Genomic DNA, 24,725 nt, shown 5'->3' with positions numbered 1-24,725 from the left:
GAAAAAGCTGTTTTTGTGTGTCTGCTCACCCAGCCCGCACTGTACAAAAGGAAGCGGATTTGCAGCAAGACACATGAGATGACCCCCTGACCCCGAGCCGCTGAAAAGTCCTCAATGGCATAAATACCAGATAATCAATCACATACCAGGAGGGCCGGTCCCCCTGCCCTCGCCCCCGCCGCCGGGTTTATGAGAGATGCACTGTAAACGGACACCGGCTCCTGACGGGAGGCCCCTCTCGGCATTCCTCTGCTGGACCAGGAGACCCCGGCCGCCTCTGAGACCGTGTTTCATCCCTCTTTTATACAGCCCAGCATGGAAATGTCGAGCATCCTCAAGCTTGCCATAGCTGATCCCTTGTGCTCCAGAGCAAAGGGATACAGAGACATCTCTCTGTGCTCCGGAGAGACGGCTAAACATCCTCTGTGCCACCACAGGTGGACGTGAGGCCAGTGCTAAGTTGGGCATGCAGAAACCAGGGAGAAACCAGCCCCATCTGCAGAAGGCTTTGATTTTTTTGGGGCTGCCTTTCTGAAGTCTTTGCAGGTTGTAGCAGTGACTACCATGTCATGCTGTGTTCCCTCATGGGGCTCTGACCAGCACCCTGAATGCTAGCAGAGGAAAGCTGCCAAGTCCCTCTCGTGCTCCAGGGCAACAATGGATGTTAAAGCTTTCAAGGGAGGGAAGGGAAAAAACTTGCTGTGATACTGCACTGGTTTGGTTAAATGGGGAGCCACTTGGCAACTAAATTTGATAATGCTTTTGTCCACGGGTCAGAGGTTAAATATGTTCACACTAATCCCCTTCATCTAGAATTAAAGGACAAGAAAGATTTCTCCGTAGCTTAGCAAGAGGGCTTTTCTCATCGTGCTTTAAATAGTATTTGCACAGGAAAATTAAAGGCAGACCATTGGCCCTGATGCCATTGCGGCTGCATGGCTCTGCCACATTCCCATATCCTCACTTGTTTTGGTGATTCCATCAGCCTGCACGATGCCTGGCCTCATCACACTTCCCCATGTGTGCACCTAGGAGCACAGGAAATTCTTACTGCCATTTGCTGTCAAGGTGGCAGAAGCAGCCGTGGTTTGGGAGGCAGGGAGATTCCCGGCTGCAGGAATGCGCGCCAGGACTCAGATTTCAAGCGCTGTCACAGGACATTACTGTCAAACAAAGGGGCTCTGTGCTGCACCCCCAGGACCTGCTGCCCCCAGACCCTCTGTAAGCCAAGGCCGGCACCTGAGCATCCAAAATCCACTCTCGCACCCCACAGAAAATCTGCAAAGCATCGACTGTCCATCACAGTACAGCATTGCCGGTGCTCCCTCCCCCCTCCGGGACTGTGAAGCTGAGGCGAGCACAGGAGGGATAATTACCTCTAAGCGTACTTAATACTACAGTGCATTATCTCTAGCAATGGAGAAAAGCACGATCTGGAGGTATTTCCCCCCAAAGCCTCATTGGGCTGCTCTCAGAAAACCCTCCTGAGTCCCGTGAAATGGTAATAGAAAGTCACAGGCAGCCCAAGAAGACGTTGGGTTGGTTTTGGTAAGGAAATGTGCCAGCTGCTCGTGCTGGCTGCTTGTGCCAGGCACTGCTCTGATCAAGCTGTCAAAGAGGATGCAGCAGGACATGCCATGAACAGCATCTTCCAAATCTGCAGTTGGAGCAGGGACATTGCAGACAGCTGTTGGTGGCCAGTGTCACCACTAAGACAAGCCCCAGCCACCAGTAGAGTCATGCCAGCATCCCAGCGGAGCACTGGCCTGACCATTAATTGCAGTGCCATACTGAGGGTGAGGCAAACAGAATTTGTGTTTTAATGTGATTTATGGCTCACATCACCAAACTCACGTGTTATGTTCCACTTGCTCAAAATCTGTCATTTCCACACTGGAAGAAACAGTGTGCCATTCATCTGCAGCACTGCTGCCAGGTTTTGGGCTGGAACCATTTTGGGGCAGAGAAAGCGAGGCAAATGTGAGGAGATACGACAAATATGTAATGAATTTGACTCAATGTACCTTTGCCAAGAATAGGGGTGGCATGTGCCCGTGTGACAGTGCAGCTCCGGCGCAATGCCCCCTCCACATCCTCCAGGCTCCCACACATCCCTTGGCAAACCCAAGCCAGTAACGGGGTTGCTGGGATGCTCTTCCATGGAAAAACACCAAGAGCTGTGGCATATAACACAAAAATGATTTAAAAATTTTTAAAAATCCCTGTGCGGTCGTTGAGCAACACTTGCCACGGGACCCAGCGTGGGGGCAACCTGCCACCTCCACTCCTGGGTTCCTGCTCTCACATGCCAGATTTTTCTCCCTTTGTACCTCCGCTTATACTGCACGACTGTTTTGAATCTCTAAAATAATGTGACAAGTTAATGATGGCACAATTATCTAAATGTTTAACAGACATGTTATCTAAGTGAATCGGATTGAGATTCCATCCCGCTGACAATAAACATCAATGGGAGAGCAGAAAGTGATAGGCAAATTATCGCCAACCCTGCAATTTCAATGCTATTAAATTTGGAGGAATAACAGCCCTGAGGCCTGTAAACTCTGAATAAAATAGACCCTTGTGTTTGGCCAACTATTAAATCAAAACGCTACCAACATCCCAGCAAAAGAAAAAAGACGGGGGGAGAAGAAAGGGGGGAAGATACAGAGCTTTTCAATTTTCAGTTACATGTTGGTTTTATTAACTCTTTTCTGCTAGTGGTGTCTCAGGGCAGAGGATGCGAGGGATATGAGGGATTCAAGCATGGGATGTGGGAAGGGAGACTAAAAGGTCCTGTGCATCCTTGGCGGCGCAGCCGGGGGCATGCCAACCCCACAAATCAAAGAGCCAACTAACTCACCCAAGCAAACACACTCTATATTAGGTGTCGATCATGCCCATGTGAAATTGGGTCAGGAGTAAATCCGTGCTGTCCCGCTGACTGACACCGGCTGCCGTGCGCTAACTGCCTTGGCACACGGGAGGAAACTCGAGACGAGTCACCTCTGATATTTATAAACGTCGGCAGGAGCCCAAAACCTGTTAGCACGAACACCACCCATGTGCACATCCCGACTCCCAGCGGTGTTGCCTGGGGCTACTCAGGCTGCCATCTCAATGCATTCTGTTTTTTCCTCTACATTTGAGGAGAAGGGTAAGGAATTTTCCATGCTCTCCCCTCCAGCACCAAGCTTGTGCTGCTGGAAGATGAGCCAAAACAGTTGCTGCTTTTCCTATTGCGGCGGGACAGGGGCCAAGGACAGCGCACACCCGGAGAGGGCGTCTCAGCCCTGTGTCGATGGGGCTGCACTCAGCACTGCCAGTGCTGTGCTTACAAGCAGGAACTATTTTTTTGTATTTATTCTTGTTTTTGCCTTGCCTGAGGAAGTGGGGTGTCAGTTTCCTGCTGTAGAGAGGAGCAGTGCTTGATGCAGCACATGTACAAAAGCCTGGCTCTGTGTTACTGTCATTTGAAGCAGCAGGGAGGGCATTGGGAAAAGAAATAACATGAAGGGGGTCCTGGGTGCTGGCAGTGCACCTGAGATATAGTCCTGTATGCTGAAAGGAAACCCCGAGAACCCTTCATCTGTTGCACAAAACTCCAGGGCTCTAAGTCATGTGGGGAAGCAGTGACTGAGTGACTGTCTCTGGAGAGGTCCCACATCTCCCCTGAACAGTTTTTGAGTAAAGTCGGTGGGTTTGGACAGCCTGTACCAGACACCCTGCTCAGCTTTTGATGCCATCCCTGAAGGACTCTACCTGCCTCTTTACTAAAAGGGTTATGCATTTCTTTTACCTGGAAAGTTGGAAGGTCTTTTGCCCGCCAACCTACAGCTAAGGGCGAAGGGAGGATGCCCAAAACAAACCCGTTCTGGGAGATGCTGTTATTTGGGAAGGGGGTTAATTATAGCAAGTCAGGGGTGGGATGCTTTCCATGCCAGCAGAGGAGAGGAAGCAATTCATTCTGGCTGCCCTGGCCACCCAGCCCCTCTCTGCCATGTTTACAGCCAGAAGTGGTGATGGCAAGCTTCCCTTGGGTAACTGCGTCCCCCTGCTCTGGTTGCCCGTTGCCCTTTGAGCTTTGGCATAGTTCAGCCCCAAGGATTCATCAGCCAAGGGAGATTTAACCCCTCCAGGAGTGTCAGGGTTGTGAGCCAAATTGCTCTGCATCTGCAGGATGGTTTTGGGTGCAGGCATCATTGAGCTCCACGGCTGGGCTCCCACTGGTAACCCCAGGATGCTCAGTGGGTCTGGGAAGTAGAAGGAAAGCGGGAACTAGCTGCTATTTGGCCACTTTGAACCCCCTGCCAGGTTTGGGTTGCTCATCTCTGTGCAGCCAGTCTCTCACTGTGCTGGCTGCCTCTTCACAACCCCTTCTCCCCCTCCTCAGTCTACAGCATACAGGTTTTCTAAATAGACCCAGAATAGCAAAGCTCAGCCTCCAGAGGTATGGCTCTGGACAGGGAGGGCAAGTACTTTAGGATTTATGGACTGGTGCTTGGCCAGCACAGCTCCATGACAGGGTGACGGCCGGAGCCATTCCCACCCGGTGACACAGCACTTTGCATCGATCCTCGCACCCCCGGTGTGAAGCTGGCTGGGTTCTCTGTGCCAGCCCTGAGCACAAACTCACTGCCAGTGGCATTTATCAGGGCTTTCAGCACTGAAAGATGAACCTGTGCTCAGTTAAACCACTCCTGATATAGCACAGGAGGAGCAGGCACTCTGCCCTGCTCCAGCCTAGATTTGGAGGGTGAAGGACTCCACCTGGGACTGCCCGGCTGTGAATTTCCCCAAGCAAACCTTTCCCAGGCACGGCGGCTTTTGCAAGAGGCATAAAGAGATCCTTGTGCTCCTGATGGTGGCACCGTCGAAGGGCTGGGAAGTGCCAGAGTGGAAACATGTCAGAAACCAACTTCGGAGAGGTGTTTGGACAGGGATGAGCTTTGCTTCCAGAAAGGACAAACGACCTAATGTTTATTCTGCCATTGCTTCCCATGTTAATGCTGAGCAACAAAGTAATGGCACTGCACCAACTGGTGCCTAAACCTATGCATTAGTATAAGAGGAGCTAAGGCTGCATGGGCAGGGCAGAAAATGCTGAGGGTCCAGCCCTCTGCTAGGCAAAGGGTGACAAAGGCAGCCCAAATGTTAAATCCTGTGCCTAAGTGAAGGGTGGATGGGGAGGGCCACGTACCGGTGTGCGTCTGCCGGTGCGTCTCCAGGGCATCTTCCTTCGAGAACTGGGCGCCACACTGATCGCAGACCAGGGCTTTGGCACCCGCTGGGGAGAGAAAAGGGAGAGGAGGGTTACTCGAGGGACAGAAAGACACCTGAATGTGCACATGGACACTGCTGCTGCCATCAACACTGCAGGACCAGTGCCATGGAGGGGTTTCACATTTAATGTCCCCTGTGCAGCCAGCAAAAGCAGTGCCTTGTTCAGCCCTGTGCTCCTGTTCCTTGCACATCACAGCAAAACATGGAGTTGCTTGCCAGGCAAAGATTATTTTTTTTTTAAAAAATCATTAAATATCAATGCATTTCATTAGCACTGTAACTGATCCAATTGAAATTGGTTTCCTGTCCCTTCCCATCGTGGCTGCTGCTGCCGGTACCCAAAGATGCACCTATTCAGGGTTGTGGATAGAATGGGACAACTGAGTGAGAAGATCAGAGGCATCTTCGACTATTGAAAGAGATGTGGAACTGGGGCAAATCTTAGAAAATTACTATCAACATGTGCTGCTGGTTTGGGTGAGGAAAAACCCAGGATGCCCAGCAGCAGATAAGTAACTTCCAGATGAAACCAGATTAATGGCACACCATATCCAACAGCATCGCTGCAGGACAAAGCCACGGCCCCATTTCTTAGATTTCAAGGTTTGATTCATCTGTTGTGAGAAGCTGAATGTGACAGAGCAGCATTCAAGGAAGGGGCACTGCCCTGCAGAATACTCTGCTACCCATTTTCAGGGGTCCACAATGCCTCTACCCTCTCCTTCCCACCCCACTGAGCCGTCTGTCCCATTGTCATGGTGGGATTTGGGGAAAGATGAGTAAAGAAGGCAATAGGGAGAGGTATCATGAGACACGTTGGAAAGAGAATTCCTTTGCCTTTAAATTGTCTCAGTAACGGCTGGCTCGCAGGCAGAAATATTTGGCAGCGGCGAAATTAAAAGTGATAAATTTTCTCGCCAAGAGCTGATCGATAATAGAGGTCTCATCTGTTAATCAATATGACAGTCTGCCTGTTTACTGTGCATATGTTGTTCCCCGCCGCCCTCACTGCGATGTCAAGTTTGCATTCAAAACAACCTGAGTGCACCTGGGCTGTTGGCTGCCCCAGAGGGGCAAACACACCCAAAACTTTGGGGTGCTCTGGGGTGACTCCCTCACACATGCCACCAGCCAGGGGACCATGTGCCTGGGATGCCATCAGGGATGTGGGGCATCACTGGGATGTGGGTACTGCCAGAGGTCCCCTCCTCGGGCACAGCAGGGAGGGGAGTGTGTCCATGAAGGTGCTGGGATGGGGAGAAGCTGCCGGGGCGGTGAGGGGCAGGATCCATAGGGCAGCAGTGCGGGCTGCCCCCAGCTCGGCACGCCGTGCGGGCAATGTGCAGCCGGCAGTTGCCAAGGCAATGGCTCTCCATCGCCACTCGAAGCTCTGCTGGCCCCACCGCAGTGAAGTGTGATCCATGAGGATACGGCAACCCATGATCCGTGAGGATGCAACAACCTGGCAGCAACAGGTCCTCCCCGGGCAGGGTGGCTGCTGGCGTGTGCCCCCTCCCTGCAGCTGTGCACCGCCAGTGCTGGGGGTCCTGTGCTTGGGGGGGGGCTTGCTGCATCCACGAACTGAGACACTTCCTGCTGAACACGGGGCTTGCTTTTCCTTTCCCCATTTCCACACAGGATGAGTGGGGAGCAGGGACGTGCCAGTGTCCTCCCCAAGCTGTGGCCAGAGGGGCTGCAGAGATGCAGCGAGGCACAGCCAGGCGAGGCAAAGGCAGCCAGCATCTGGCTGGGGGGCGGGTGGGGGGGGGAGGAAAAATTCCTGGCGAGGCGAAAATAAACAGGGCGAACACAGGGAGGAGCCGGGTGCACTGGCTTACATAAGGAAGCACAGTGTGTACCAAAACAGCGGACCCAAAAAAAGCCGGAGCTGTCAGAACAATGAGTACAGACGCGGGGCATTTACAGCAGGCGCTGCCGTACAGTTTTATTTACAGTACCTCTTATCAGCGCGGGAACAGCACGCCGCCTGCCAATTTCCAAAGGCCAGGACTGCGTGTTCTTTCCCTCAAGTAGATGTGTACTCCAGGCGGGGGGAGGTTTTTTCTGCCCTTTTTTTTTTTCTTTTCTCATCAGCAAAACAAAAACTGATACGGAGCCAGAATTCCTGTAATGTACACACGCCGGCGGGGAGGGGGAGGAGGAGGAGGAGGGCGGCGATTGAATATGTAAATAGTTCAAGGTTAATTTTACTATGTGAGTCACCGGGAAAAATGTCATCCAACATCTGAGCTTATTATAACAGCGCTCAGAAAAAAACCACCACGGCTTGCTGTTTGTTATGAAAGGGAGCAGGACACGTTGGAAAGCGGAGCTCATGGCAGGGCTCTCTTCTCCCCCCTTGCCTTTCTCCCTGCTTTAAACAGAAACCATCAGCCTCTCCGAACGCGCGCGCAGGTTTGTGCAGGGTATATTTAGCCAGCGCCTCGTATCGCCTACAATATATAGATATCTCTGGATGATCTCCTCGATGGGATGGGACGGGACTCTGCGTGCTGCCAAGTATCGGCCGTGTTTTGGCGCGAGCCTTGCTGCTGGCACCAACCCCCCTGCCGTACATTTATATCCGCACAAGCAAATTTATAGCCCCTGCCTAATAAAGGTCCCTGGTGTGAACGGGTGAGGAGCTGCTGCCCGTTCCATCCTGCATGACCTGCGCAGTCATTGCTGCCCCATGTGCCCCCCAAGCACAGCTGGAGCTGCCCAGGTCTGCAGTGCCCCCAGCAAAGTCACAACGAGGGGCAGAACACAGGTTGGACTTCACCATCTTGGAGGTCTTTTCCAACCTTAATGGCTCTATGATTCTATTATTTCATTTCCCCTCCAAGAAATGTGAGGGAACAGGCTGCTGAGGTGTATGGTGGCTCTCAGGTGTGGGATGTCCCATGGATCAGGACACAGGCAGGGGATGCAGCTCCCTCCCAAGCAGGCAGGTTTAGCTCAGTGGGTTGGATGACAGAGCTCATCTTTTTTCAGCCACCATCATCCCAACAGTCCCTCCCAATACCCATCACCTAATAACTTTATTGGGGAGGAGAAACTTCCGTGGGGCTGGAGGCCGAGCGGCTGCAGAAGAGGCACTCTGAACTCTAGCTCAGGAAAAGAGAAGGAATAAAGAAAAAAGAGGGGCTGCCAGCATCCTCTGGAGGAAGAGGAGGAGGAGGATGGCTAAGGGAGGAGGAAGATGGGAAATTGGTGAGGAGAGTGGTGGGGGAGGATCTGACCTTCCCCACTGCTGTTTTGGCACAATGGCCCTGCCAGTACAATGTGACATCCCCTCCCTCAGCAGAAGGGATTAATAAAAATTTGGGATTATATATTATTAACAGTCGTAATTGGTGGAAAGATGGAGATGGGGGGGGGAAATATGGATTAAAAAAAATTGGCAAGTAAATTTATGCACTGCCATTGCTTTACTACCTAATTAATTCAGTAATTTCAAAAACAATTTTATTTATGTTCCGTTTACCACATCAGAAGTGCAAAGAAAAAAAGCACCAAACCACAGTGATGCTAAAATAATACCTCAAGGCATCTATTTTTAATCAGTGGGAAAAAAAAAAAAAAGGGAAAAAAAGAGAAGAGCCAGCCCGTTTTCTATACAATCTCTGCCGGGCAGACCACCAACTCGGGGAGCGCAGCAGCCGAGCCCTCTGCGAGTGCCTTCCTGGCTGCCGAAAACAGAGCTTGTCAAAAAAAAAAAACAAATCCATAATGGCCTGAGGCTCCTCTCCAATCTATTTTCTGCTCAGCTGGTTTTAAATGAAGTTATTATGAGTCATTAAAACACCCGCAAGCCTGTGGAAGTCAGCCAATTACAATTTTAAATTTAGCCTGTTCTCTACCCCATTCTCTTGTTTTCTTCTTTTGCCCACATCAAGCCACTTTTGGATTTTTATTATTGCTGCTATTATTATTATTATTATTATTATTATCATTATCATTATTATTATTACTACTATTATTTCCCTTCTCCCCTGTTTCACTCAAGTGGAAGAGATAAGTCGTGAAAATCTGTGTGCTAAAAAAATACAGTGGAGAAACTCAAAAAGGGCCAAAAAAAGATGGAGCTGCAGAGCAGGCCTGGAGAGTCAGCTTCAGTTCCTGCTTCCCAAAGTGCCATGGAAAGGCAATAATTAATATCAGAAGAAGTGAGGTGTGGGCATTACAGAGTGAGGAGGGACCATGAGTTGGAGAAGGATGCTGTGGTAGCATCTCATGGGCTGCCCTGGTGAGCCTTGGGAAAGCACCCGGAATGCTGGACCAGGAGCTGGGGGTGGGTGAGGTGGTGGTCACCAGCAAGGGGTGGGTGAGGTGGTGGTCACTGGCAACACCATCATCCAGCCTTGGCCAGGCAGTGCCACCAACTCCTGCTCCACACAGGGGCTGGTGGAGCAGGGAGTATTTTCATTTTAAAAATATTAATTAAAACGCAGATTTCTAGCTCGGGAGCCCAAACTGGCAGGTTTTTACTCAACCCCCTTTCCTGCCGCCCTGCCAGTGCCACTCTCTCCAGCAGCATCCTCTCCATAGTGGAAAAATGACAGACCCCATCCCTGGCAGCCCCGCGCGGCGAGCGAGCACGGCGCGTACTGCACAGCCCATAAAACTCCAAACAGCCTCCAGACACTCCTGCAATCGTCCTCCATCAAAACACTTTGTCTTGCATACAGAAATGCGGCGGGGCGCCGCGCGGAATACCAAATCAGCCCGTGACGGTGCGGGGAGGCGGCTCCTTGGCAACCGGGGGGGCTTCGCCACCGCCGCTGCTCGACAGGAAACAAAATCTGTCAAGCCTGTTGGGCAAATGATAAACATTAGTGGTATTAAAAAAAAACAACACAAAAGCTGTGTAAATGGCTGGCGAGCGCATGGGGAGGGGTGGGCAGGGATGGGGGGACTCCTGCCCCATTTACCCCCCAGCCCAAGCGAGGGGGGTCTCCAGCACCTCGACCTTGGGGGAAGTTTTGGAAGTTTCCCCCCTTCAGCAGAAAGCAGGTGGGCAGTGATGGCCACAGACATTGTGAGGGAACAAGACAGATGGATGGACATCGGATGCATTGGGCATGTGTGAGGGGTCCTGGCGCCCCGCTCTGCACCCCACCTTCAATAATGTCAATAATATCAATAATGTCAATAATATCAGTAATGTCAATAACAAGGGATGGCCAAACCAAGGAAGCAGTGAGAGATGGTGGGTGAAAAATAAACATATTTCATCAGGTGAGGGCGGGGAGAAGCAAGAAGCTGGCTTTGACCCAGCGGCCAGGTCCAGGAACCCGGCCAAAACAGGAGCTAAAAAGCAAACCATATTCTTCTGGTCTCAGCTTAGGCTCTCGAGGCAGAGAGGATGGGGAGGGGAGGGGGGGGGGGGGCTAAGAGAAATGTATTTTTCATCAGCCAGTGTATAATTTATAAACAGCATTAAACAGTTTTTGTTTTCTTTCTTCCTCTCCCCCGTGTGCGCGGCTTGGCCGGCAGTCAAGCCTGCATTAATTTCTGCTGTGGGTACAGTGTGTTCTTGGATGCACATCTGCGGATGATCATAAACGCGGGAACGCTGGCAGAACATCCAGACCTGCCGGCAGGCCGCTGACATCACCCGGGACCGAGCGCGGGACGCCGGCCAGCCGGGGCGGGGGGGTGGAGGCCTCCCCAGGGAGCCGCCGCGGGTACCGGCCGGGGCAAGGGGGCTAAAGCCGCGGCCACCCCACCTCTGCGGTCATCCCACCCGCGCAGGGGAATGCCGACTCTGGGGGAGAGGGGCAATGCTCCGTGGAGGTGGATGGCCTGGGATGAGCCCCTTCTGCCACTGGGCAGGGAGAGGCGAGGGTGGGATGTGCCCTTCCCTGCTGAGGTGCCATCCCTACCAGCACGTTGGACCCCACTCCCCCAGTATCCCCTGCTTCCTGGACAGCACATCCATCACCCAAAGGGACCTTGGGGCTTTTTTCTGCCTTTCCTGAAGATGAAGAAGCATATTTGGGTGGGGAGGGAGGGTGTGAGGCAACAGGGCAGGGGTCTGCAAGGCTGCTGCCTGTATGTTGCCTGTGCTGCCCATGAGCATCCCTGCACACTGTCACCTATTCCCACCATTCCCAGCCCGGAGTGGAGAAGAGCTGCACAACCATCTCCAAAGCAGATATTTCTGCTGGATGGAGAGGCAAAGCAAGGGGGGCCAGGCAGAAACCCCCTTTCCTCCCTGTCCTGGGGAACAAACCCAGCTCACAGCAGGTTCTGAATAACTAGCATCCCAGGCTGCGAATGAACACCCTCTGAGCATCAGCTCCGGGGAGGATGCAGCTGCAGGAGCAGCAGTGCTGGGATCAGCCTCTGTGGTCAAACCAATGGTGCTGTCAACCACAGCACCGACAAGCCGGGTCTCCCACCTCACCTTTCCTGACAATTTGCTTTTCTGGGAGAAGGGCAACTCTCAGTCTCATCCTTAGAGGCCTCTGAGAGCTCTCTTGCCAGCAGTGCGGGCAGCAGGCAGGGAAAGACTTTGCATGGCATGAAGTCTTTACATTTACACTTTATACTGAGAGTCAAGAAGGGGCCAAGTATTTAACCAGCACCTGCAAGGCTGCAGCACAATAGTGCTGTGCACCCAGCCCACCTTGCCACAGCACCACATACCCCCAGAGCTTGTCCCCAACCAGGTCCTCAATTAGGAACCTTTACCATAAACCATCAACACTTTGATGGGGCAGCTGCAGATATCAATCCCCGTAAACCCTTTGGCACCAGGGCTGGAGAAGATGCCAGGGGGCACAAGCCATCCACAGCAAACTCCCAGTTAAACACATGGTCCATTGGTATGGAGGCAAAGCTGCCTTCAGAGATGAAAACAAGCCCCACACTTCTGCTCCAGCACAACCTCACTGCGTCCAGGGCTGGCGGTGGGGGGAGGCGAGGGAAGAGGTGCAAAGGTCTCCTGTTTTAATAAATAACAGCGTTGGAATTCACGGTGGCTGTTTGCGAGCGCGAGGCAGAGCTCTCCCCACCCCCCCCGTCCTCACCGGATTTAAAAAAAAAAAAAAATTAATCCTGTGCAATGACAAGCTTGGCTCAGCGTTCACTGTACATACTGTACCCACAAAGCTGGCTGCCTGCCAGGGACAGGCTGTGAGCCAGCATGACCATAACAAACATGAGCCATGTGCGCCAGCGCTGGGGGGACCAGCATCCTTAACCCCAGTGCTGGGGGGGACCAGCATCCCAGGGACCTCCCCCAGCAACCTGCTGCTGTCTGCATGCACCCTGAAGAGCTGGTGCTTGGCCCAAACGGTGGTGGGACGAGGATGGGGTCAGGCTGGGTCTATTGACCTAAAAACCAGAAAGCAGCACCTGGCCAGAAGCATCACCCCCCACTACCCCAGGAACAAGAGGCAGTGGGGAAAAAAAAAGTGGAAACAGGTAAAAAAATATGTAAAAGTCTATAAAAGCATTTAAAACATAATACAGCTTCCCAGCCAATCTATGTGCAAGCAGATCTGTGGCTACAGTACCTGCCACCCCCCAGAAATCTGTCCTCGGAGCAGGAGGACAAGGACTCCCGACTGCGTCTGGGTCCAGGGGTCCCTTGGCTGTCTCCAGCTCTCCACATCAGACCGCCAGCTGTGCCAGGACTGTACCCCCAAGGGAAACATCAGCTGACATGGACTTGCAGAGCACAAGTCTTCCCTCCAGTGCAGTGCTCCAGTCCTCCCCTATCTATTTAATTAAAGGCCCTGCAGCCTGTGAACCTGCTACTCGGATTCATTAGGCAGAGAACGCCTAATTCTGCAGTTTTGCTAACGAACCTGCGGCGGGGACCCGAGGTGGAAACAATGCTCATGCTATGAGTAGGGCTGACCATGAGCAGCTGCGTGGCATGTAGAGTTTGTTATTCTGAGCTGCTTAGTCTGGAAAATATTTCCACAATTAAGGAATTGAAAACAAACTCCAAAAAAGAAAATTTAAATAAATCAAATTACTGGGCACTGGAGAAAAAGTTTGCAACGTGCTGCCCAGAAAAGGGCGCAGCCGGCTCTGCACGTGTCTGCTGAAGATGAGACGTGTGAGCTGGGTGGCCACAGCATCCCTGGGTGGACACAGAGAGCAACCCCCCACGCCCAGCCCAGCACCCCCTCCCAACACACCTGAGTGAGCCAGTAAGTGCATTCGCAGCCGCAAGCTGTCCAGGAACCGCTTCCCACACAGCTCGCATCCGTATGTCTTCATCCCACTGTGCAGCTTCCTAGGGGAGAACAAAGAAGGGTTAGTCGTGAGATGGGGGGAAGTGACCCAAAACAATGCTGAGAAACCACCCAGTGCTTCCTGCAACCCATACGTTTCCCAAAGTCGGTGCTGGCTCAAGAAGCACTGCAGGGAGGGCAGTCGGATGGGGGGACTCCCCAGGACTGAGGAGACAACCCTCTCCCCATCAGTGTTTGTCATGTTGCTATTGTTGGAGTCTTTTAATAAACCAAGTAAATCTGAAATCTGGAGTTAAGGCAAAGTCCGTGTTGGCAAACTCCTTCCCCATGTTCTGAGTGTTTTTGAAAAAGGCGCTGCTCTCCAAAAAAAACCCAACCACTTTAAGAGGTTGTTTGTGTGCATTTCTAACCAAATCCCAATTTCCATCCAAATTCAGCATGACACAAATCACAAGCAACAAACACAACCACCAGCTCGCAAGCAGGAAACATGCCACTCACTGTTTCCTGGCAGCCCCAGGTACACACTGAGCTACACCCGGGCAGCATTGCACAACCCCTGACCGCACTGCCCACCCCACAGCACACTGGGGGGCTGAGCAGCCCCCACATCCTGGCGACCAGGAGGGGCCTGTCTGCCCAAGACACTGGCTACAGGCACCAATCACAGCAACAGGTGCCAGGCTCGCCCACTGTGGCCAGACTCTGCATTATTGTCCACTCTTTGCTGTGAAGATATTGATGCTCCATCTTTGGGTAACCAAGCTCTGGACCAAGCGGACTGACCTTTAACAGGCAGTGTAAAGGAGCACTGTCCAAGTCTACAACCACCAATGAACCCAATCCAATCCCATCTCGCTTCCAATACATTGCTGCTGCCCCTGGCAGCCTCCCCAGACCCATTTCCCCTCCCCTTTGGGACCAGCCCCCACTGCCCCACAGAGGAGCACCCCATGACAGCCTCTGTTGCTAAGGGTGCATGGAGGGATGCAATGCCTGGAACATGTGGAATGGGGGCTTTGTGCTTGACAGCCACACTGATCAATGCCCCTGAGCTCCAAACATGTGGGCTGCTGCCTGCCAGCCCTCAGTCACCATGAACCACTCAGATCTGCGGCTGGGGAGGACTTGGGACAGCAGCACGTGCAAAGTTTCAACATCGGATGCTGTAAACAGAGAAGTATTTGTGTGTGTTGAGGAGTAGCACAGCCCATCGCTGCGTGCCGACCTCTGATTGCAGCCACCATTTATCACTGCTCCACAGCAGGACGAGAGTATTTCTATTGCCTTGTTGCCAAAGATAAAACAGGAATGGTCCTGTCCAGGGCTGGATGTGGACCCTCTCGTGGGAGGGCTGAGCCCCAGCTGTGCAGGCTTGCGAGGACCATGCGCCTGTGACTGCCTGCTTTACTTCCCCTGAGGTGTAAGTTTTATTGGCGCAAAGCTGCTGCTGCTCTGACTCCAAGCAGGATCACCCCTCACTGCTGCAGAGAGCCTGGAGCCCCAAACCACCCCTGCCCCACGGGGCTCAGGCTGCCAGCCCTACATTCCACCTTGCAGGATACTGAACAGCAGCATGGGAAGAGTCAGAGCAGGAGAAGACTCCGTGATGTTCAGCAGTGAGTGAATGCTGCAGAGCAGAAGGGAGAGGAAAGAAGCAGGAGTTGGTTTCAACTCTCAACTTTGCTGTATAATGTAATTATTAATCAGGCTTGTCCTGAATTCACTGTGTCATAGCAGAGGATTAGGAGTCATGCACGAATTCAGGCCAAGAAGGTTTACAATCCAAAGGATTTATCCGCCTTGAAAAATAAATAAAACACCAGCCTCCTGACAGGGCTCTGCTGCCAACGAGCAGCTCAATAAGTGACAACCTTCTCATTTTGCATTTTTAATTTGGGACATGCCTGTCACACTCCCTGGCTTGGGCTGCACTCACTCCTGCACTTAATGCCGGGTTCAAACCATTTTGTTAGGAAAAGCAAGGCAAGCTCTGGGTCTGCACTGCCCCTTCTGAGGCCAGAATGCCTTTTCCCTGAATTACAGTCTAATTGGTTAATTAGTTCATGTCAAACACAGAAGTTTGGAGTTTTACTAAGTGAGTCTCAAGAAACAGAGAAACAGGACAAGTTTCTTTCCTCTGCATCTCCCAAACCTGTGGCAAGCACAACCTCTTCTCCCACCTTCCCAGTGCAGAGTGGAGAAACAAGAGAATGAGGAGACCTGCAGCACTGCTGGTGCCAGGGCATCCTGGAAATACCCACCTGCCACTGCCCAGGGTGCTACAATGTCTCCAAGTCACATCCTGTCCACATTGTTTCAATGGGGCACCGGGGTGCTGAAGGAGTAATTCAGTTGCAATATCTCTATCAAGAAATTTCAGCAGCAACAAAAGTTTTCCGCTTAGTGCCTGCTTCTAGGACGTTCTTATCACTCGCCATCTTGCACAGTCCCTTTCAACAAGGTCTTAAAGCGCTTTATCTGCTCCATTTCCCGGTAGCGAAATATGATTGAAATGTTCTATTTCTGCTTGCCGGATTAAGGAGATGTTGCAAAACTGCACAAAAACCTGGCAGATGTAAGCAAGGTATTACGGCTGCTCGGGCTGTTAAGATCTGAGGGGAAAGATCAATATGTGCTTCTGAAGTTGTGCCTCCAGAAAGAGGGGGTGGGGGAGTGAATGGCGTAAAATACATCCCAGTGCTGCCCAAACTCTGTGCCAAAAGATAAACCATGCTTTATTATTCTGATCTGAGGCTGAAATTGTGCTCCTTTCTCCTGCAAGGCTCCTACAAGCCCATCAGCCGAGAAGGTGCCCATGGGATGGAGAGCAAGTGGGAAAAGCGCCTTTTTTGTAAAAAGAGGGTTTTCCTCTAATTCCAACTCAATGACCCACTTGAAGTGCACGGAAACGAAGTCAGTCAAAGCCTCCAGGTCGTGAGATATCACTGGAGGATGCTCCTGCACAGAGGGTGGCCCAGGGCAATGAGGATGCCCAGGGCAACAAGGATGCCCATGGTACAGAGTCCCAGGGCTGGATCCAAGCTCCCCAAGCAAGCCCCAGCACAGGGCTTTGGCAAAGGGCTCTCCAGGCGGAATGCAAGCCTAACCATACCCCCTCCCCGCCCAGCACCGGCAAACAAAAGCTGGGCGAGAGGCTGGCCCCTCGCAAGCTGCCGGTAATTAAAAAGGCCTGTAAATGCCCCACAAAAAGCACTTCAAAGGGACGGCGACTCCAGCGAGACTGCGCGGTGTAAAAATTATGAGTTTTCCCCACAGGGTGCTTTGTGTGAAAAGGCCGAGGTCGGTGGCAAACACCACTGACCACTCCTGGGGGATGCAGGGGCTTGGCAGAGCATCTCAGGGTGTGCAATTTGGTGGAGCACCTTGGGGTGTGGGTATGGCTGCAGCCCTTGTACCTAAAGACCACTTCAAGTGTGCCACTGCCACCACAAGCAAATATCTGCTCTGCCTGCTTAAAATCCTGTGTAAAACAGCCTTCTGCTGTCTTTACTTGAGGAACTCTCGTATCCCAGCCCCTCCCCACCACCCCATTCGGGAAGCGGGAGGAGACCCCCTCCCCTCCCTCCATGCTGAACGAGACGCATGGCTCTTGGCCGTTTGATTACTTTTAAGTGTGTATTTTTCCCCTCAAACAGAGTGAATACAATGGTTAGGAAATTTGACAGAAAACTATTCCAAGCCATTTATTGCCTTAATGCGCACCTTTGTCCAACAGGCAGTTTTGACAGGAGCGATAAATTCCAAATTTATGTCAACAGAGCATATGTTGAACACCTCATTTCTGAGCTAAAGCGGCATGCTGCCCCATAAATCACCCTTCTGTTTGAAATGAAAGTAGATTACGGGCCCATGTTATTGAGCAGTTAGAGCCATAGTCATATAAATCAGAACTTTTAACTCCAGGCAATCCGTTCTGCAATTAACTAAAGGGCACTTTGTCATCTCCGGGCCAGGGCACAGCTTGGCAGGGTGGCCGGCTACTGAGGGGAGGCAAGAGCCCCTCGCTGCCGAGGAAAGGTACCAGTGCAGCTGAGCTTCACGTGGTACCTGTTGGAGCAGTGAGCCCTGAGACAGAGCCAGGAGCAGCATGTGGCTAGAATGCAGCCTGGCATAGGAGCAATGCAGCCATGCATCAGGTCAAGATGCCCACTGATTTCCCCCATCCATCTTGCTGCATTTCCCTGGTTTGTTCCCCTGAACCTCCCAGGAACACCAGGCCATGCAACCAGGGGATGCTGTGGGGATGTGGGGCTGGTGGATGCTGCAGGGGCTCAGCCCCGGGAGTGCTGGCGAAGGGCGCGAGTGAGAGGGGCAGCTCACGCCCACGGGAGTGTCAGCACTATAAAAAGATTCAGACACTAAGTATTTCCTTTCCTATAAAATATTCATTGCTGTGCACGAGTGCCAGGGAGCACAAACCTCCAGCGGTTCTAACTTTGTGCCGCAGCAATAATGGAGTTTTATGGGAGCCTTCTGATTTTATTTATACCGGGCCGTAACAGCGGTGCCCTGCCAGAGGGGCAGCCGCCAGCCAGCACAACCTCACCACAGCACTACACACCAGGCAGCCAAACCACAACCAGCGCTGCTTTACATTCCCCAAAAGCCCTCCCTGCCACCCCATTTCCACCTGGGTAAATCGATACGAAATTGATGCATCCCAGATCTGCTTTATCAAGATCAAGGCAGTGGTGCCACATCTTGTTTGCAGTGGGGACAGAGCAGGAAGCCAAGGTCAGCAGGCACCAAGCATCTGCAAACCCCACACTCTCCATCTTCCAGCACTGGCATCAAGAATCAGGGTGATTCTTCCCCTGCCGTGGCTATTAACAACACTCAGTGACCGATACTGGAGCGTGTGGGCCATGGTCCTGGGAGCTCAGCTCCTGCAGTCACCGCTCTGCCCTCAGCTCCCAGCCCGGCGGATTAAAATAGCAGGGAGAGCTATTAAGGGCACGGGGAAGGGGGAAGGGAGCTGAGACCTTCCTCTCGCTTTAATAAATTAAGAAGGAAAAAAAAACCAAACCAACAAAAAAACTGCCCTCAAACCACCACTGCTGCTAAAAATAAGCAAATAAATAAATAAATCTCACAGGAGCTGGAAATAAAGATTTTACTATTTCTGAAGGTTTTAATATGAAAAACCCCAAATAAACAACTAAGGGGAGGGGACAGCTATCAATAGAGAGGACTGAAATTCCCTGCCTGTACAATATTTATACTTACTATGAGCTACTTTATGAGCTCAAACCAGATGCTGCGGAGTGACATCATTCCAGCATAATGCTAACACTTCCCCTTTGAAAAAAGCAAAGGGAAGGACTCTGCTCTCCTGCCTCACCTGACATAGAACCAGGCCACAAACACCAAACATAAAATGCCAATCTTTTTTTAGAGCCTGCCCACAACAAAAGTAAGTGCTGCCAAAGGGCAGGGACTCTCCCAATTCACTGCTGACCTGGGCTGTGCACGTGCGGCAGCATCTCCCATCCGCTGCTCCCAGCATCCCACTGGAATGGTGCTTCCAGCTCCATGGGTTGGGAAAAGACAAACTGGCTACAGCAGAAAGGGCAGCATACATATTCTTTTTTTCAAATGTATTCCAAGGCCCTGGCTTCAGATCCGTGTTCAATATTCGTTATTGAATGGAATTCCCCAGGAGAGAGCTTTATCCATGTGAACATTCCCTCTGCGTGTCCCAGACCCCCAAGCAAGAGGGTCCACAGGCTCACACCAGATGGGATGAGCACGGATGGGAAACCATCGGCTGCATCTGAGAGGTGCAGCTGACAGTGGGAAGTTTCTCGTGTTTGTCACAGCAGGAACACAGGGGCACAGGGATTCGGAATGCAGCCACTGCCCAATTTACTGAAGGTCCACTGATGGTGCTGGGTGTCAGCAGCTTCTGCCGGCCTGGGGATCAGCCCAGCTGCACCACCTGGGTACTGGAGACTGATGCAAACAGTTCCATGATTCCACGTTGTCACAGTGCGGCCGGAGCGCCGAGCACTGAGGGGTTAAAGCGTGGCGATGCATGCGGCCCTGCTCGGAATAACCAGCGCTAATGTGCCGTCCAAAATCATCATCCCCATTCTTCGGGCATCTGGTGACAGTGACGTGCTCAGCACTGGGAGAGGAGCGCTCGCTGCTGTGCTGGGCAGCCTCGGCCCCGGGCTGCGCCGGGCATCGCGCTGAGCCGACGTGACACGGGTGTCAGAGGCGTCAGGAGAGCACGGGGGGAGCTGCTTCTTTAAAATCATATGAGATCTCAACAAAACAGCAAAGTGACCTTCGTGCTGAGTACATCTGCCGCGGCAGCAGCGTGATTATGCAGATGTTTTGATTCCTAATTCAGAAATAATAAGCAGTTCACAGATTCCAAGTTTAAAAATATATTCGTCATCTGGTTTCCGTAGCAGCACGTGTGCCGTTGGAGCACCAGCAAAGTGCTGGCCTCGGCCACTTCTTCCTCCCAACCTTCAGGATGGTTGGGACACCTGGCTCTGAGCAGCCTGGGCTAGTGGAAAATGTCCCTGTCCATGGCAGGGTGTTGGATGAGCCGGATGAGCTTTAAGGTCCCTTCTGACCCAAACCATTCTGGGATTCTGTGACACATTCAGCATGATGCATCGGATACTTTCCAGAGACAACAGTCCTGGGATGGTCCAGGCAGCATCATCCTGTAGCTCCCCAGGGAAGGGGGAGCCTGTAGCCCCTGAAGCCCCAAGAAAATGGCAAAACTCCCCAGGGAGCCAAAAGCAGGGAGACAAGGGAAGGTGGATATGCTATCGGGGTGCTGGAGCACAGAGCAATTTAAATCACTGGGAGAATTTTAGGGTAGGGGGAATTTTATTGTAGTTTACACTCTCTGATGACCCGACCACAGGGCTAAGGCTGGACACACATCTGGAACAGGGTGGTACCTACAGAGCTGCCCCAGGGATGAGCTGGGATGGGCCCAGGAGCTGCTTCCCTGCACTGAGCTCCCCTTCAGGGAGTAGGAACAGCCCCCAGGTGCCAGATGGAATCAATCCACAGCTCGGCTGCTCTGCTCCATGGGGAGACATGTAATTCACACCCCTCACTTCCCTATGGAGATGCTGACGATGCTGATGCCCCCTCCCTGGTGCACCCCTGGTTTCTGCCCCAGCTCACCTGCCTGGGAATTGCAGCCAGGAATGGGCACAAACCATAGACAAACGCTGCCGCTCCCATGAGCAGCCTAGATCCCGAGGAGTTTTATAAGGTAATCAAATATGCAAGAGATTCAACAAACTAATTTCAAGCACACACCTGGGGTCCTCTGATAATGTCGGTTGCGCCTATACAGCACAAGGATTAAAATTTCATAGAGTCATGATTTCATCAGTCGCTAAACTACAAAGGATTAATTAACAGCCAGGGAAGAGCTCATGGCTTGGAAATACAGTCTTAAGGAAAATATCTATCTTGGCTCTCCAGATGTCAGCACACAGACGAATAAAGCTTTGATGAAAACACTTTCTTATTATTAGCAACTCCAAAATATTGTGGTTTTGTAGCTAGAATTAAGGATGCCCAATTCCAACCTGCCACCGCCTGGATCTGTGCATCGTCATGTGCCCTTCTGCAGGGCTGGTTTGGGCTTCTGGGATGTGACTGTCTGGCACACACCTGGGTTTTATGTCCATATTTTGGGGATGGACAGAGACATCTCCCTTGCTGAGGGGATAGGAGAACCCCAAGCATGCAGGAGTCCAGCTGAAGGTCTTGCCTTTGCTCTGTGCACACCACCTGCCCTGTACTCACCAGGTCCCAGAGTCTCCCAAAATATTCCTCATGCCCACTGGGCTTCAGAAGTTTGGGGAGGAGAAGAGGCGATGGCCTTAGCACTGGCAGTGCAAGTGGGGAGCAGCAGTGCATCCCCCCCTTCCCTGGGAAGATGAATTAGGGAGCTGTCAGCCAGGGACAGGCACAGCAGCCGTGTTGCTGTACAGGGGCAGTGGAAGTGTCTTTGATTAATGAAACTCTAACGCTGGGCTGTTACACAGCCCTCCTCTGCCAGGAGAGATGCCCTCAGACAGGCTGGAAACGCCACGCTCCACATGGATTCCCCAGAGGCTTCTCCCAGCCACAGACTGGTTTCCTCCTGTCCTCTGACAGCAGTGCTGCCTTTGCCCAGGTCCACACTGCCTCCTTAAGAGTTCCCAGGGTGGACAAAGAACTAATTATTTCTAATTACAAGTTAGGAAATTAACATTATGCACCTTGTCAAGGCAGCAAATTAATATATCTGCACTGCACCGGGCTTTGGGGAGAGCCCCAAGTGCCCAGCGCAAGGAGATGGCAGCAAGGGAAGCACCTTGGAAGCTCAGGGACTGAGGCCACTGCTGCCCATGTGATTGCAAAACCCCCCTTGGAAAACATGTATTTTTAAGAAAGACTATGGAAATGGGAGGTGTCAAAGGAGCTCAGACAGCCCGAGAGGAGCTGTCAGCAGTGCACAGTGCAGCACGTGGGGCTGCATGGCATCCACCGTGTCCGAGCTGGCTTCGCTCCCGACAAACCACACAAACATCTGTGCAGAGGCAGCGAGTGGCTGCTGGCTGGAATCACGCTGGAACCTGTCACCTCATGGCAGAGCTACGCAGGCAGATGCTGCTGGCTGCCACAGGGTCCTGCACTAGGGGACAGCAACAGGGGCACGGCACTGGCAACTTTGCCATGCAGTTTTACCCTCCTGCACTGCCTCCAGTGCTGGTGCACCAACAGGAAGACGCTGCCTCAGCTCTCCATAATTAGTTTTGCTCAGCCTACATCATGTTTTGCTGAAAAATAAATAAATACCTTCCGGGCGAGCCAAGCTCTGAGCAGGACGCCAGCACTGACAACACACTCCACTCCCCGCGGCCCCGGCCAAAAGTACGCGGCGTCCCGAACCCGGGCGTTGCTGAGCCATCCTGGCACCGTGGGACCTCCCCAAGGAGGTTTGCTCACGATTAATTCATTTACGAGCAGCCTCATCCCCCTCCCCAACATGCACAACAGGTTCCATGCAAATTCGGGAGCTTTTAAATTATACCGTTAATGAAAGCAAATAAAGGCAGTTAAAAGGCAATTTGCTCAATTGGTGTTAATATTTAAGCACAGCATGTGCAAAAACAAGATCGCAGAATTCGGTTTTTCCATGAGAAAACTTTTGGTCCTGACTTTCCTGAAGAAAGGATGGAGCATGCCAGTGAATGCTGTGCCTGGGGTCAGGTCTGGAGCCCCCTTGGCAGCAGTCAACCAGTCTGTTAAGGAAACGTCCCCTGAGTGCCCCAACAGCTCCACAGTCACCACGACACCGGCAATTCCTCCTCCTCTGCCAAGGGGTGCAACTGCCACCCCTCACACGCCAGCATCCCCACATCCCTAGTACCTCCCTGCAAAATTTTCCTGAGGGCAAAAACACAGGAACAGTGGGAGCCCTGAATATCCCCTGCACTCACGGCACTCGAAACACCTGTGGGAACTGCAGCCTGGGCAGGCAGAGGTGCCACCAGTGTCAGTCCCACCATCACAGCCCCAATGCATCCCTGGCTCAGAACATCATTGCCACTACACATAAAACCTCAACATGCTAGGAATGTGGTGGCCATTGTGACAGCAAACAGCAAGAACAAACCTGCACTAGCTGCCCTGGGATACCTGAGGGGCTGCATCCCTGCCGGGCACACTCTGGCCATTGCTTCCTGCACTAGAGTGTGATTTTGGTGCCAGAAAGGTAACAAATTTTTAAAGAAAACTGGAAATAGTGACCTGGCACCAATTTATTGCAGGCAAAAGTGGCTGCTGCTGCCCCTTGGCTCAGCCCCACTCCTGGCCATGCTCTGGCTCGGGGGTTGCGATGCTCTCGCATAAATTCTCTTTCAAAACAGGAGCTGCCAGTGAATGAGACCTCGATTTCTAATGGTTGGAAATATTTTGTACACTCTGCTGCTCCCTCTGTACCCCTTTGTCGGTGCCGAGGGCTGACGGCTAAAGCGGGTACCAAAAGACCATCTGTAGCTCCCGTCTTTACAGAGAAGTTTAAATAGGGGGATGAATGAGCACAGGAATTAATGAATGATAAAGCCGTATGGTCCCAGTCAGCCTCCTACGCTGGGATGTGGCATTCAAACCCTCCCAGCCTTCTGCCACAAAGAGAGGTTTCTAAGCTACAAAAAAAAGGGGAAAAAATAAAAGGGGGGGGGGTGGTGCGTGCAAGTTTTTAACAACAAATCCAGTGACTCGCCTCCAGGTTCCCACCCCGTTTCCCTGTGCCAGGCTGGGGGAAAGGCACGTGGGAGAGAAAAAGGGGGGTTTCCCCAGAGCCACCTGCAACTCCCCTTGACAGTGAGGGAAGCGAGAGGAGTGGGCTCTGGGGCTCATCCATGTGCTGGGTGGGGTCCCGGTGAGGGCACCCTGAGGTCTCACAGCAGCAAGGGTGGGCAGGTTTTGGATAAGATGCCTGGGCTGACTGTGCTGCATCCACGTTGCCAGCCTTTGCAGCATCCCCCCACCTCATCCATTTGGGACAGCTTAAAGATGCCTGGTAAAAACTAAGGAACCTGGAAAGGCTGAATGGTGTTTCAGGTGAGGGGTCAAAGTGAAGGTGTGCACAGAAGCACGTCCATTAGAAACTAGATCTACAAAAATAAGGTTTAGAAAGAAAAACCCAAGACTTAAGGAACAGAAATGAAGCTTGCTTGCCAGTGCCAGAGAAAAGATGCTCCAGCTCACGGTGCTGTCGGCTGGAGATTAACAGGTAACATCCAGGGAAAGCCAAGGACATGGATGGCTCCTGCCAGCCCAAGCACAATGACAAGGCAAACCCAGGATCAAACACTCAAATGCTGTTCAAGAATTGGGGCTGCTGGGAGGGAATGTTTGTCTCCAAAACGTCCCAGAAGAGGCAGAGGGAGCGCGGCGCAGTACTGCAACACTACTTGTATTTTAAAAGCTGTCATGTGTAAAGCATTAGTGGTTTTGCAATTGCATTTCCAAGTTAATTAAATGGACAATCTTTTATACACAAAAAGTGAAAGCACACAATCAAAAGCTAGGGAAGAGGAAGTGCCTTTTGGAGCAGGGTGCAGCCTCTCCTTGCCCAGCCCCTAACCCAAGCATCCAAAGGGAGCCACTGTCTCTGTTTGCTCTGTACTTTAGCATCCATAAACCCCATGCCTGGGCACTGCACTG

The 24,725-nt window shown here is 52.1% G+C and overlaps 1 protein-coding gene across 5 annotated transcripts in view; it reads right to left on the bottom strand.

The window, feature by feature from the left end:
• Positions 1 to 24,725, bottom strand: part of ZBTB16 (zinc finger and BTB domain containing 16) — a 54,293-nt gene that overhangs the window by 14,150 nt on the left and 15,418 nt on the right. For 4 of the 5 annotated variants that reach the window (XM_085081909.1, XM_085081908.1, XM_085081906.1 and 1 more), the window contains exons 3-4: positions 13,443 to 13,540; positions 5,201 to 5,287 (exon numbers count right to left, since the gene is read on the bottom strand). In XM_085081909.1, coding sequence (XP_084938035.1) covers positions 5,201 to 5,287; positions 13,443 to 13,540 — 185 coding nt within the window. Of the gene's footprint in view, positions 1 to 5,200; positions 5,288 to 6,672; positions 10,098 to 13,442; positions 13,541 to 24,725 lie in introns of those variants that run through there. The other variant, XM_085081910.1, reaches the window with a different exon arrangement.

This window comes from Lichenostomus cassidix, chromosome 24 (assembly GCF_008360975.1).
Source record: "Lichenostomus cassidix isolate B80296 chromosome 24, HeHo_3.0, whole genome shotgun sequence".
In the NCBI taxonomy this organism is placed as follows: Eukaryota; Metazoa; Chordata; class Aves; order Passeriformes; family Meliphagidae; genus Lichenostomus; species Lichenostomus cassidix.
This window is presented reverse-complemented; position numbering and strand designations above follow the sequence as displayed.